The sequence below is a fragment of the Phocoena sinus genome, chromosome 8 (genome assembly GCF_008692025.1).
Source record: "Phocoena sinus isolate mPhoSin1 chromosome 8, mPhoSin1.pri, whole genome shotgun sequence".
Taxonomy (NCBI): domain Eukaryota; kingdom Metazoa; phylum Chordata; class Mammalia; order Artiodactyla; family Phocoenidae; genus Phocoena; species Phocoena sinus.
In genome coordinates, this window is record NC_045770.1 from 14,068,410 (window position 1) to 14,083,716 (window position 15,307).

The following is a 15,307-nucleotide window of genomic DNA, read 5'->3' on the forward strand; positions in this document are numbered from 1 at the left end:
TCCACAAAGGACAGCACATAAATATCTTAAAGAATGTGTTCAAGATAAATGAGCACAAATTTAACACAATGTTCTTATTTTAGAGACTAAACAATAAATTTAAAAAGACTTCAAGTAACAACACTACCATAATTTTATGTTTATAGTACTTTGGGGGCTGTAAATGCAGCTGTACCAAGAAAGAAGGAAACTGTAATAAAAAGACTCCAACCTTCTGTACCTGAAAGATTCTCACATTTGGAATGGACCCATCGATCACATTTCCCACACTGCATCATCTTACTCTCGTAGTCATCGTCATCATAACACTTATCACAGAGAGGGCAGAAGTTTCCTGAAAGCAAAGCAAAGTTTTCAGCAGAGCTCTGGTTCACATACCAACGCCTCTAAAGCCCTTGACTCACATATGCCAATGTGATGTAAAATGCCAGCCACCATATTCTGCTTCTGAAACTACTTACAAATGCCAGCATGCATCTACCATGGAATGTTTACACATCTGTAAAGTGTCAAGATTATTCTGAGCTCTCAGAATATGCCACTAGTTCTCTTCTTTAGACCCATTTTTAAAGGTCATGAGGTAGATTTTATAGACAACGTAATAGAAAAAGAATGGAAGAGAGAACTTTCTCTCTTAAACATTCCAAAGAAATGTTTAAATTTTTAAGAAAGAGGAGAGGGTAATGGGAGTAAAAAAACACAGTTAATTTATACTTTTCCCTTATTCCTAGTGCTTTTACATTAGAGCTTAGAGCAGTGCTTCCCAAAATTCGGAAGAATATACACCCTTCATCAATTTGTTTTATCCACGTATCACCTCTTATTATTTTTTACTTAATAGACTTAACATTGATTTGCTTATTTTAAATAACTTCAGTAGTGAACTTTATATCGTTATTATCCTAAGTCAGTTTAATGTATTGGCTAAAATTTTTTTCTAGCACAACTATTAAGATCAAATCTTTGACTCAGTACCACCTAAAGTCATTTCTGAAACAATCAAATGGATATATACCTCACTTTGGGAAATAGTGGTTTAGAGCATTTCTTTGTGGTGAGTTACTATAAAAAGTCTCCTTGATTCATCCCCCCAAAGATAACAAAACCTTCCTAGTTGCTCTAAGCCTCTGTGTAAGGAAAAGAGCAAGACCAGAAACTTAGGAAATTTGTCTAAATGGCATCCTGGACAAGAATGGTAAGACCTTTTCATTCCACTGCAGTGTCCAGTTCACCTCCCAAAACACTAAGTACAACCTCTAAAAGTTGACAAAACTGGCTTTTCTGAGGTACCTTTAGCAAAGAGTTTGGCACAATCATGGCAGAGTGAGAAATCGTGAGACCACTGTGCATCCCACCCTTTGCCGGGAGTCGTGGATCCACAGCTCTTGCAGCGAACACACTTGGTACAGATCTGGAAGAGATGAAAGAAATTCAATAGGAACTTCTTATTTTTAATATCTCTTCTTATTTAAGAAGGTCTCAAATGCAATCCATTTCTAGAGTTGACTTCTCTACTGGGACGGCTTTTCTTCCTCAAGCAGGACAGTCCTCTTACAATTTGTGCACGCCTGACAGTCCCATGACAATTCTCTCTGAAACTGCCCATTGTGTGAGAAACTCACCCAAACTTTCTTTTTCTTTGTGGGTTTGGTGGGGTAATTTGGTCCCAGGCACTCAGGGTGATAGCTGTTTCGGCACTTATTACACTCCAGCAGCTGCTGTAAGAAAATAAGAAGGCAAAAAGGTGGGCATCACCTCACCTTCACTGGACACCTGTCACTTAGTACCCCATTTCATACTTATCTTCAAGTAAATACAGCACATCACTGTGACGGCTTAAATTTCCTCATAAATTATTTACTCTCAAGGCATAGGGATTTATGTCCTGCAAAGGCACTCAGTGGTGAACATTCTGATAAAGGAGATTTGATTTATTTTGAGGACCTTATCCAATGCCACGTTTTCTGCTATACTCCCAAAATTTAAATTAAAACACAACAATAGGCAATCGATTACACCCAGTTAAACAGTAAAAACAGGCTAAGCCAACAGAGGAAAAATATGCATACGAAATCCTAGATTAAAAGGCAGAAATGGAGATACAAAGTAATACTGTAAGTGGCCCCATTACTCAGCGCCGTACCTTGGTGGCCCTGGTGCTGCCTTCCACAAACATGACAGAACTTGCAGCGCCGACAACACCAGTTTTCCAGCTGGTCCTCCAGAGGGCGCTCGTGCTCCTCCAAACAAACTTGTGGAAGGGGCTCACAACAGACTTGGCAATACACAAACTAGGGTAAGACGGGAACACAGAGGCGCTCAAATAGCACGTAGAAATATCAACCAAATCCTACCTGCTTACTTTGAGCTTTAGGAGTAGTGGTGTACATACTTTATTCAACATGTTCACTAAGCAATGACTATGTTAAAAAGGAGAATACTGGGGAGTTTCAGGGGACTAAAGTAGTAATAATAGTAGAATTATAAAATAACTAAATAGATACAATCTAAGATTTAATAAGAATGTGCTTAAATGCCATAAAAGAGGTATCAACAAAGAGCTAAGGCAATGTAAAAGAGTGGAGTAAGGGGAAACAGGGATGGTTTTAAAGGCTCTCTATAATCTACTAAATGACTGTAAGCTCTGGTTTGTCCTTCCATCTCTAATTTTAGAAATAAGTTATTTTCATACTGATAAAGAGATTTTCAGAAATTCAAATGAGTGTGACTCATAATTTTCTTCTGCCATAAAAGAATCAGTGGGACAACTGGTCAAAACTAAATAAAGTCTACTTAATAATTGTAATATACCAACGTTAATTCCTGATTTTGATAATTATATTGTGGTTATATAAGAGGATGTCCTTGGTTTTAGGGAAATACACAGTATAAAATTTAAAGGTAAAAGGGCATATGTCTGCAACTTGCTCCTCAAATTTTAAGAAAAAAAGTCTACATATAAAATGTGTGTACATATTTTATTTCTTATTTTGTACAATACATATACAAAGAGAAAAGGATAAAGCAAATTAAAAATATTAATGCTAAAAGCAATTTTACTCCAATAAAAAAAATATTGGGCTTCCCTGGTGGCGCAGTGGTTGAGAGTCAGCCTCCGATGCAGGGGACGCGGGTTCGTGCCCCGGTCCGGGAAGATGCCACATGCCGCGAGCGGCTGGGCCTGTGAGCGATGGCCGCTGAGCCTGCGCGTCCGGAGCCTGTGCTCCGCAACGGAGAGGCCACAACAGTGAGAGGCCCGCATACCGCCAAAAAAAAAAATTAATTAATGCTTGGGGAATCCAGGTAAAGGGTGTATGGGAATTCTTTGTACCACTCTTGTAGCTTTTCTGGTAAATCTGAAATCATGTCAAACATAAGAAGTTTTAAAAAATCTGAATGCAGGGAAAATTCATCAAGCACTGGTTATGCTTTAGGAGTGCAATATAGGCAGTGGGCTATTCATTTTCTAATTTCAGTTTTTAGGAATCCTGTGGGATTGCTGTCACAGCTACACAATTTAAATTAGAGCAATTACACTCTGGAAAAAAAAAACAACCTGTTTTAACACAGAAGTTGAAGTACTGGTGTTACGAAAATAAGTTATTCCTGTGGGTAACGTGTATGGAGTGTAACGAGAGTTAAGATTATGTAGGAAAAGAGGTACAGTAGACCCCTAGCACTTATATAGACTGAACAGTCTCAAGTTTCAACGCTATCTAAAGCAACTCCAGCACTTAGAACAATATATTGCTCGTAAGAGGCACTAAGAAAATATTTCCTTAGCGAATACCAGGCAATAATTTTGCTAATGTAATTTATTTTTTTAATGCCTTTATTTTATTTTATTAAATGTCTGAATCACTAAATTTATTTTTAATGCCTTTATTTTATTTTATTAAATGTCTGAATCACTAAATTTTTAAAAAAAATATTGCTGAACGTTTACAATGACAATTCTGCATTTCTCCGTATACTTTATCATATAATGATGTCATATATTTTCTAAATTTCTTGAATCTATATTTAAGATACAACCATATAATAAAAACCCCAAGGAAAACAAAACTTACACCTCAAAATTATTGTTCATCCCATTACTATTTAAGCTGCTAATTTTTGCCCATTAAAACTCCTTTTTTCTTCACATATTTAAAAATCCACATACTGGTATCATTTTCATTTAAAAAGTCACTCTTTAACATATAACTTTCAGCATACGGTTATTTGTGAATATAATTTTGCAGAAAAATTACTCTATGTCTGATAGTTTTACTTTTGAAATTATTTAGAAAGCTTAAAGATGTAGAAGAAAAATAGCGTATCGGATTATATAATCTGCATACATAAAGGATTTGCATTGAACTAAATCACAGAGGCAGTTTTGGTGAACTCTTATTCAATATTGTCTGCACTTGCTAATGTGTAATTTAAAATAGCAAGTGGGCAGGACTGAATGTCTTAGTGAGTCTCAATGATTGCTCCACATCTGGATTACAACTTGGCTTTGGGTTTTCTTTATGACCTTAGAATACATATGTGACAAATAATAACCTAAGGAGGTATTCAGGAATTGAGAACTGTATGAACGACAAATTACTGCTTCCTAGTTAAAACTGTGCTACCTTTTCTTCCCCTTATGGTAAAGGTGGCACATACTCACTGCAAAAAAACTCAGAAAGATAAAGAAAAAACAAAAGTCAACCACAATCCAACTACACTCTTAAGATTCTGGTGTAAATCCTTCAGAATTCTTTCTACATATATATTTCAAAAACATTTTTCCAAACCAAAATGGGATCATGCTTTTTACATACTATTTTGTGACCTGCTCTTTTAACTCAGTGATGTGTCATGGACATCTTTCCATGTCAATATGAATCTATATTATCATCTTTAGGACTTCATGTGTGCCATTATACGCAAGTCCTATAATTACTTTAACCGAAGTACCAGCCCCTTATTGATGACTTTTCGGGTTGTCTCCAATTTTTTATTATCATAAATACTGAAATAAACCCTTCAGTTTATTATATATATACAAATATTTATACATTTAGAAGGGTTTATTATATACATACATGTATACAAACATACATACACATATAATTTATCTAATTATATCCTCAAGATAAATGCCTGGAGTGCAATTGCTGGGTTAGAGGGTATACCCATTTTAAAGATAAATACATACTTCCAAACAATCTTCTCAGAAAGACTGTAACTAATTTAGATTTCCAGAAACAGAAAGTCTCCATTTCCACTTGATCCTTTTTATCATGCTTTAATTTACAGTGTTTGGTAATCAGAAGGCTTAACGCTCCCCTCCCACCATGTATTTACTTCTCGTTTTGTGAATTATATACTCCTGCCCTTAGACTGTTTTTTTTTTAACTGAGTGTTTTCCTTTTTCTTATTAATTGCTAAGAGCTCTTTATAGACAAGGAAGTTTTGCTATTCAACATAAAACAACTATCAACAGCATATCTCTTTTTCTAGAGAAACATTATTTCTTCCATGTTTGGACGTCTAGCAAAAAATCAGAACTCTACTAATGAGTGAATTTAAGAGATGAAACTATTAAACTTTTCACACTCAATAACTGCTACTCTAAAAACAAAAACCAACCTGCTACTCTAGTAAAAAGCAGACTCCTTCCTGAAATTTCTAAAAAACTTCAAAGCATTGCATTTGCAGGTTTCAACAGGATATAGTGCCTGCTATATACCAACAAAACAGAATAGAATGATTTCTTTCATCACAGCAAAATAATCTATCAGTATACTGTCTGGGGTACCAAGAAGCAGGATATCTTACCTCTACATGCCCACTACTGGCACAGAGAAAGCAAACCACCCTGGGTGTTATAGGAACAGAAGTCAAGATTCCTAAGCCTCCCATCTCCCACACATTTTCTGCTTCACAATCCTCCTGCGGAGAGAGAGAAAAAGATAATTTTGACAGTTTTACGACAACGCTGCACTGAAAAATCGCTGCATTGAAAATAAGGACGAAAAGCATAAAATTAGAGTGACACCAGAATGTCGAGAATATTTCATCTCAATGAGTTCAAAGTAACTGCCGCTTTAAAGATTTTAAATCTCAGACACAAACTCTTAAAAGGCTCACCTGTTAACTACAATGCAAAGATTTACTGGGATTGAATTTCCCTTAGAGTTTTGCTGATTCAAGCGATCATCACAGTTTGATAATACCTATGTGAAAGAAGCACTTCCTCAGATACTGTTCTCATCTAAAAGCACTTTACAGCTCAGGATGGGCAGGACTGGCTCCGTGCCTCTGTACTTCAGTCAGTTCACAGACTGACCTGGTAACACCGACCGGAGTTCTCACACACCTGAACCCATCTATTAATGGCAGATCTTCATTCGTCCGCCCCACCCCCCGAATGAATTTCCTCTCTTTCAACACCTTTGGTAACATCATTTTCTTGATTTAAAGTCCACGACACTCAATATACTCCGTGGTCACTGAACACTTTTACCTTAAAGTCCACTCTGATCCTGTGGACTCCATCTGCTGGGACTTTTTGCTTTGAACTATTGCCATTGGAGAGAGTGCTGAGGATGTTCAAAGTGCCTGCATTCTCCTGCTTACTGACTGGAGGTGGTTTTTCCTATGGGGATAGAAGATGGATAAAGAACAAATCCGCACCCTGCCTGCCTTCACTCTTGCAACAGATAATAATGCAAATGACAAATCTTAATAGATCTGGAAAACATGTTTCCAATACAAGTATCCTAGAGAAACAGACAAGTAATCTTCAGGAGAATTTTTTTTTCCATTGAAGCATTTTATTGGCACGTATGTATTTATACCCCTAGAAAACACATCCCAGGCTTTTCCCTCCTGCGTGTCTTCATCTTGCTTCCTCGTGGTCCACGATGCCAGCTGAGGTTGTCAGTACAATGAAACCACACTGACCAGATGGGAGCAGGTTATTCTGCCATTTTTCTAGATCTTGGAGTTGCACACATCAAATCTGGGGCTGATCACTCCACACTTGTGTAACCTGCCTATGAGATTCAAAACAATTTTCCCAGCTCTGTGATCGTCAGTGATTTCAGATTTGCCAACGTAACCATGCTTCATCATCACAGTTTGAAACTGGACAGTAACTCTGGAACACGACTTAGTCAGAACCTGGCATTTGCCTCTCTTTTCAGCATTGCTGATGCTCTCGAGAGCATCAGCCTGGACGTGCATGCACACCACCATGGGGGGCACAGAAAGAACTGGAAAAGTCTTTAAGACCTCTCTCTCCACATAATAAAAATAGTGAGTGACTGTTATAGACAAATACTGCTAACGGACGTTGAGGGGGAAAAGAATTATACTCATCAGCCTGCAGCATAAGCATAAGCATGTGGGGCTACAAAGAAGGGGAAAACAACAACGGGGAAAAGAAGAGAAAAAAAGGAAGTGAGCTAAAGCCTACACCTGAAGTTTGCTAATTTTAAGAAATTCCACTGCCATCTACACAGAAGCAGAAATGCAGTTTCACTCAATCACGTAAATGTCAAGGATAAGGCTATTTCCCTACAGAATAGAACACATCTTTGACAAATGGCAGGGAAACAAATCTTTCCTCACCTTTTCTTTAGGCTTTTGTTTTACAGGAATACTGGGGCGAGGAGCCACTTTTTCTGCTTGCTTTGCTCTGGACCTAAAGAATTCAAAATAAACTGCCGTCAGATGCCACTAAATTTACAGTTAATGCTAAACAGCAACGATGACTCTAGCACTGATTGGCCTGCAAAGAAAAGGCATTAGAAAAAACAAAAAAAACATTTAAACTCTAGGCTTTAAATAGGAAATTAAGACAGTATCTCCAACTTAACTGGTTTTTGCTTCTATTTCTTTATTATTATATAACAGTTAAAAGAGAGCTAATTGGAACTTCCCTGGTGGTCCAGTGGTTAATACTCCACGCTCCCAGTGCAGAGGGCCCGGGTCTGATCCGCAGTCAGGGAACTAGATCCCGCATGCATGCCGCAACTAAAAGATCCCTTGGGCCACAACTAAGACCCGGCACAGCCAAAAAAAAATTAAATAAATATTTAAAAGAGAGCTAGTTTTCTTGTACCAAAGACTTAAAATATACATTTCAGGTTTTCCAAATGCTGTTTAAGATGTCAGTGTCCTGTGCTGGTACTTCCGGTTCGGCAGCTCTTCCTGCTGTCCTCACTCACCTGACTCTGGAGGTGGAGGCTGCTTTTTCTTGGGCTCACTAGGAGTGGTCTTGGGGACCTCTTTTCTCGGTGGTGCTGTGCTGGGGGGCTGTAGGGGGACGGCTGGTGCCGGCTGGGAGACCTGCTTGCTGGACTTCCTGGAAGAGGGCGTGACCACTTGTTTGGCCTCAGGTCCTGGGGTGGAGGCATTCCCTTCCTCACTCTTGTCCTCCGGGGGCTTGCGCGGAGGTGGCTCACTGTTGCTTTTCTTGGGGGCGGGATCCTCTCTTGCCGATGGCGTAGACTTCTGACTAGAGTCCGCCAAGCTCTTCACAACACTGCTCTCTTTGCTCTCTTTCTTTTCACTGGTCTTAGACTTTTCTCTTTCTTCTTCACAGCTGGGGGTGGGGGGGGGAAAGCAAGATTATTTTTCTGTAAGTGAGAAAATTTTATTTAAAATATAAGTATAGGAAAAAATAAAAATAAAAAAAAATAAAATAAAATATAAGTATAGGAATGTAACAATCTTAGTCTCAGTTTCCTACAGCTAAAGTTGACACTGGAAGACTCAAGAAAGTTAATGCCAAGTTGGCAAGTGAAACAGGTATACTCTCATTACTCTAGGAAATGAAATATAATGTAATTTTTTGTATGAATTTAAAAAAATTTTTCTTATGGAAATATTCAAACATACTCCAAGGTGAAGGGAAGAGTAAAATGAACACTCATATGTACCTATCACCCAGCTTCAACAACCAACAGCTCCCTGGGAAACAGCAGTACTTGAAAAAAGGCTCGTATTCTCTTTACACTAGATGCACACAACTATATGACACTAAAGCAGGAAGCATTTGGGGGAAGATCTTTTGACAACACTACCTTTTGCTTGCTTCTGAAGGTAGGCTTTGGAAGGCATCCATTGTAGATTCTGACATTTTCTCATCCTAGAATAATAAGGGATACCATAAAGTAAACTTCATTTAGGAGAGAAGCAATTGAAGCACGTATTAATTCGTCTGCAAGAATCCGTGAACCGTGGGCTTCCCTGGTGGCGCAGCGGTTAAGAACCCACCTGGCAATGCAGCGGACACACGTTAGAGCCCTGGTCCGGGAATATCCCACATGCCGCGGAGCAACGAAGCCCGAGCACCACAACTACTGAGCCCGCGCTCTAGAGCCCGCGAACCACAACTACTGAAGCCCGCGCGCCTAGAGCCTGTGCTCCTCAACAAGAGAAGCCACTGCAATGAGAAGCCCCTGCACCGTGACAGAGTAGCCCCCACTCACCACAACTAGAGAAAGCCTGCGCGCAGCAACAAAGACCCAACGCAGCCAAAAATAAATAAATTAATTAATTTTAAAAAAATAAAAAAGAATCCATGAACCTTTACTCAGGTTCATTTTGAGAGTTGAAAAAAGGACTGCTCATTATTTAAATTCAAGCCTTTAAATCCTTTGATCAGCAATTTCACCTACCTTGAGGATCTAAAAGGAGCAAATATCAAATTATTTTTGAAATGGGACTCAAATGTCTTGCCACCCAGTACTGACTAGCACCACACACAAAACGATCAGTCGTTATTTCTCGCAGTCAAATCAGTTCTGCTCCCTTATGAGATTATTATTCATATAGTGATCTGAATACAAAATGGACTAAAATTACCCGAGTCCTTTGTCTGCCACTACAATGCTACAGGTCTATCTCAGGGCTTTGAGAGATATTTCTATCCTCAGTTTATTGAAACTCAGAACTTCATTTGAAGTTTAATATTGAACTGAATCCACTGCAACCCCTAAATTTAGTGCCATTTTATCTTGCTATCATATACATTTTTTTGCTGTTCTGTGAATTGTCTCACTTCTTTCCACTAATGGGACTGAGACAAGATTCTTGCTTAAGGCCAGACTAAACCAAAGCACAGAACTTCTCAGTGTCTCCTAGAAACTGTCTCCCTTAAGTAAGTAATGCAGCATTTCTCCCAATTATGTTTTATATAAATCACTTTCATGTTTTATATAAATCACATTTATATCACACTTTCATGTTTTATATAAATCACATTCCTGGTGCCAGGCACTTGATGAGATACTCAACCACCAAAATTTATTTATGCAATTCTCTTGATCCACTTTAAACAAATTATCCCAGAGAGCAGAAAGTGCATCCACAAACTGACTAGAAAAAGGGAAAAAAGGTAGAGTAATCAAAACTCCCAGGGAATTCCCTGGCGGTCCAGTGGTTAGGACTCGGCGCTTTCACTGCCGTGGCCCGGGTTCGATCCCGGGTTGGGGAACTAAGATTCCGCAAGTGGCATGCGGGGTTGGGGAAGACTTCCACAGGCATGAAAATATGCTGAGAGTTAGAGAGTGGAGAGACTTATATCACCAATATTTCCTGAATGCCATAAAGATAAAGGTAATTTCAGTTGACCTGATAAAGAGCAGGCCTAAACTCATTGGTGATTCAGTAGAAACCCTCCAGAGTTGCACTGATACGGCAGCTCTAGACACACGTGGCTGTGTGAATTTAAAATTACATGGAGTTCCTCAGTCACACCAACCATGTTTCAGGTGCTAAACAGCCATATGGCTAACGGCTACCACACCGACCTGAGCAGATACAGGACATTCACAGCACTGCACCTGAGGATTTCTGATTTAAACACAGCCCAAACCCAGCACAGCCCAAAATCCAAGTGTGCAACTCATCTGGCAACTTGAGGTGACTTGGTACAGCCACACTGGGCGTTCGGGCGCATTTTCTCTGTGACAAGCAGGATGGTGGCCGAGACCAGCCCCCCAGAGAGACGCACACTCACTTGCAGCACTGCTTCTTTATGTTGCGGCCGCCGAACTTGGGCTTGTCCAAGCAGTTAGTGCACACGCCACAGTCCTCAGGCACCTGGCAGCCGGGACACTGTCCACACCGCCTTGACCGCCGCCCCTTCTTTACTGGAGGTTCCTGCGGCGCCTTGTTTCTGGTGACGGGTTTAATTGGTTTGATGGGCGGAGCAAGAGGTTCGGCGTCTTCCGAGCCAGCAATCGATGACTTGTCTGTTAAAGAAATGTGGCATTAGCTCTGACAGATTATCTGGCTCCTTCCTGGGAGCAGAGGGGAGATTCTCAAAATCTACTGACGTTTGTATATACATTCAAACCTTGTTTTAACTGAGACTCCAAAAATCAAATTCATTACAATAAAAATATTCATATGCAGAACACAGAGCCTGTTTCAAATAATTAAATGTTTAAAAATGCCTATAACTTGCAGCTTGATGAAAGCAGAAATCCAAACAATGAAAACAAAATACAGTGTAACCGAAAGTCAAGAACATGAATTGAGGGAGTTCCCTGGTGACCTAGTTGTTAGGATTTGGCACTTTCACTGCAGGGGCCCGGGTTCGATCCCTGGTTGGGGAACATCCTGAAAGCCACGCAGCGTGGCCAAAATACAAAAAATAATTAATTAATGTTTTTAAGAAAAGAAAATATGATTACAAAAAAGAAAGTAAAGAAAGCATTAAAAAAAAAAAAAATATGAATTGAATGCTTCTGAAGACTCTCCAAACCTCTCAATTTCATCTGAGCAGTCACCCATGAGAACATGTCCTCACAGACCTGAAACCACAGGGCCCCCAGCTGCTGTGCTCTGAAATCCAGGGGTACAGAGGCCACAATTACCACAGAGGCTGCTCTCAGGCAGTGACAAGCGTGGCGGGGATACTAGGGCAGGCCTGTTCCAGGGAGACACGAGACTCCTCGGACAGTCAATGTTTGCTCAAGGGCTCCCTGACAGCCTTGCCGAGCTTTCTCACACTGCACGGCATCCAGGAAGATTCTGCCCAGCCTTCCTTCCCACTCTCCTTCACTAGGGTCAGACTTACAGAGCAGTCTGACAGCTCTCCCAGCCTTTCCTGACTCCCTCCCCATTTTCTCACTCAGGCATTTCCTCTAATACACCCTTACACATTTAATCCCCCCGCCCCCTGCCATCTGGTTTTTGGAGGACCCAGCCTAACATATAATGCTATGAAGAGCCTACTGGGCACTCCAAGGATGATCAGCAAACAAACCCAGTGTCTGCTTAGACCTCAAGGTTGACATCCCCGACCTACCATCATTTCCCATGGAAGACAAAATCTTTTCTCGTTCTTCCCAAGGTAAGGCACTCAGGGTGGGCATGTCATCAGGAAACACAGCTCGTTTTCGGCCAAGGGCAACAGCAGCTCTTCTGCAGACGTGTTTAATCCGGGGGTCCTCGCACAGAGGTCTCCGATGAGTCACTTTCTTGACCCTGAGGAGGAGGCAAGCCAAAAACAAACAATAACAACCATATGCGTTGAAAATATAATTGAATGAAGCCAAGGTATAGTTGATTAACTTATAGATTCAACACATATACAACTCTAGTTTTTTCCCAGCTGATATGCCATATCAATATATAGAAATCACCTACTTCTAAAATTGGCAGAAAAGGATTCTAATCAAAAAACAGAAATCAATTAAGCTTCTATTCCCAATTATACTACTTCTTTAAAATTTTCCTCAAAAAAAAAAATCAAGCTGCCAGTCTGCATTATCAAGAAGCTCATTCTCGTGTAAACTGGGCTTATCTAACCACAGACTGTTTCTTATATTTCCCTGATCAACAGAGAAGTAGGGGGAAATAACCTATAAATGGAAGTATAAAAGGCCACGGCTCCAAACAGAAATGTCTCACACTTTAAAGAGCCACGGCTCCTACCACTAGGAGGTTAACCAAAAACATCCAAAATGGTGTCGGAAATAAGTCTCATCATATTCCTGCTAGACCTCTCAACTGGCAGAATTACTAAATGTAAATGTGGCCCGACGTTGAATAACATTAAAACCTAAGTTTGTGGTCATCTTAACCTAACTTGACATGTTGGTATAAACACGCATCTACTACATGACGATGTTTAAAAACAATCTAAAGATTGGCAGGTTTTCTCAGAAAAGACCAGTGCGTAGCTCGCTTTGTTAATTAAAAAAGAAAAAAAAAGCTCTTCTTTACAAAAATCTGTTTGTCATCATCTTAACTAACTGAATCGTACAGCTTTTCTGTATCACAACTTGAGGCTAAGTGCTTCTCATATGTATTCTGCAGATACCTATTTTCTATTGGTCTGATCACTCACAACTCAGAGGAAGAGATTCCCCCCGTCCCTGTTTCCTACAGGAAGCAACAGTAAAACAATCGGACTGCAAAAATGCATCTTCAAAATTAAGTCACAGATTCCATCACACCAAACCCATTAAGTACAAAACAACTCAGCATTCAGGGTAATGTGGCCCCACGTACCTTTCAGTCTTGGTTCACCGCTTTCCTACACGTACCAGTCCAGCTATCCCCGTTCCTCAAGTATGCTTTATACTTTTCTATCTCTACCCTACACTGTTTCCTCTCCTTAAAAAGTTCTCCCCTATCATTTTCTACCTATCAAAATCCTACCCGTCCGTAAAGGACCACTGCGAATGCCACCATCTTTTCCTGATTCCCACACCTGGATCTAACTGAAACACTCAGCCTAAAACTTGCTCCTAGACGGGGCCTCGAGAAACTGTTGATTTTAATGGGCAAGATGGAAAAGAGTACCTGTGCTTTGGGCTGGTCAGTTTGTTTAAGGACTCTTACTCTTCTCAATCTTGCAGAGCTTGGGCTTTGGCCTTTTTTAGGAGGCTGGCAACCCTCTTGTCAGTCATTGGAAGCTTGTCTGCCTGAGCCAACATGGAGCCTATGGAGGAAGTGGAATGTTTAACAGTGCTAGATGAAGGAGTGGAAAGGCAGAGGGTTTTCTCCTTCTCCAGGGATGGGGCAGTTGGGCCGAGGTCCAAGTTGGTTTTTTCCAGATTTCCTCTCCCTTTCTTTATAAGTATTTTGGTTTTGACAGCTGTTGTATCCCCAAGAGTCACAGAAGCAATATCAGTCCCAGAATCAAGTGATGAAGACTTCTTCCGCCCGGTTGCTTTTTTGGCAGAAGATGAAGTGGCCACATCTTCACAACAACCTTCTCTTTGAAACCCTACCCACAGGATACAAAGCAGAGCTACTCTGAATTTCTGATCCCTTTTTCCTTTTCTCTTTCCTGGACTCCCGCTTATTCTCTTTTTCTCTCTCCCGGTCTCTCTCTCTACTCTTGTCCTTCTCCATGCTCTTGTCAGCATCTCGCTCTTTGGACAGCTCCTCAGGGGCTTTGTCTTTATTTCTCCCTCTCTCAGTCTGAGAGCCTGGGGTAAACCAAGGGAAGAGAGGAGTGGGACTACTGGACGAAAATGGCTCTGCCGGAGCACTAGTCTGCTTCCTTGGTCTCTGGTTTTTCTCTGCAGATTCCCCAGACTGAGTCAGGGAGTGAGAAGGAAAAGTAAAAGTCGGGTTTAAGGCACTAGTGGCAAGAGGACTAACAGAAATGCTTAACGAGGAAGAGACAGAAGACGGTGGGGTGAGAGGTGACAGCTCAGAAGTGCTAAGCCTTCCACTTCTTGTCCTCATGGAGTGAGAAGGAGATCTTGGTTCTGATCGAATAGGGCTAAACACTTTTCTTTTCCTTTTCCTGTTAGATACTCCTGAAGAAGATGTTCCAGCAGAAGTTCGATTACTAGGCAAGGTTACAGACTCAAATATCCTAGAGTGAGCCTCACTTGGAGTAAATCGTGGAGCTCTCAGAAGAGGGCTCCTTTTGTGCATATCAAACCTTGTTCCAGAATGGAGTGGCGAAAACAATCGAGCTGAAGCAGCAGTACCAGATGTAGAAAACCCGGACGCGAAGCCGACATCCTCAGGAGTCAGTGGAGGGGGGCGGAAATTATCAAATATTGGTTTGCGAATAAGACCTTCTTTGGCATACTTTGCTGAGGAAAAGTACTGTGGCTCTGACCTAGAGTGCTTTAAAGAAGTCCACCTAAATGTCGGTTCTCGCAAAATAGATTTTCGCTTCCCTTGCATGGGAGCGGCAGAAGTAGGCAAAAATGGTGATGCTAAAGGGATGGTTGGAGGCATGAGCCAAGGTGTGTGGTCAGAGATACTGGAGGCTGGCTGCAGCGGGGGCGGTGGAGTAAGCAGGGGTGGAGGTGGCGAGGAAGAGGTCTGCTGCTGGGGG

At 40.8% G+C, this 15,307-nt stretch overlaps 1 protein-coding gene and 1 pseudogene across 1 annotated transcript in view; both read right to left on the minus strand.

Moving 5' to 3' along the window:
• Positions 1–15,307, minus strand: part of KMT2A (lysine methyltransferase 2A) — a 74,658-nt gene that overhangs the window by 29,438 nt on the left and 29,913 nt on the right. Inside the window, 19 exon segments of the mRNA XM_032641383.1 lie at positions 221–334; positions 1,291–1,411; positions 1,623–1,718; positions 2,144–2,152; positions 2,154–2,291; positions 5,815–5,928; positions 6,503–6,634; positions 7,612–7,658; positions 7,661–7,684; positions 8,211–8,570; positions 8,573–8,587; positions 9,069–9,133; positions 11,009–11,243; positions 12,305–12,443; positions 12,445–12,483; positions 13,807–13,836; positions 13,838–13,864; positions 13,866–14,211; positions 14,213–15,306. Of these exon segments, the coding sequence (XP_032497274.1) occupies positions 221–334; positions 1,291–1,411; positions 1,623–1,718; positions 2,144–2,152; positions 2,154–2,291; positions 5,815–5,928; positions 6,503–6,634; positions 7,612–7,658; positions 7,661–7,684; positions 8,211–8,570; positions 8,573–8,587; positions 9,069–9,133; positions 11,009–11,243; positions 12,305–12,443; positions 12,445–12,483; positions 13,807–13,836; positions 13,838–13,864; positions 13,866–14,211; positions 14,213–15,306 (3,145 nt within the window).
• On the minus strand, positions 6,839–7,583 carry LOC116758518 (annotated as a pseudogene).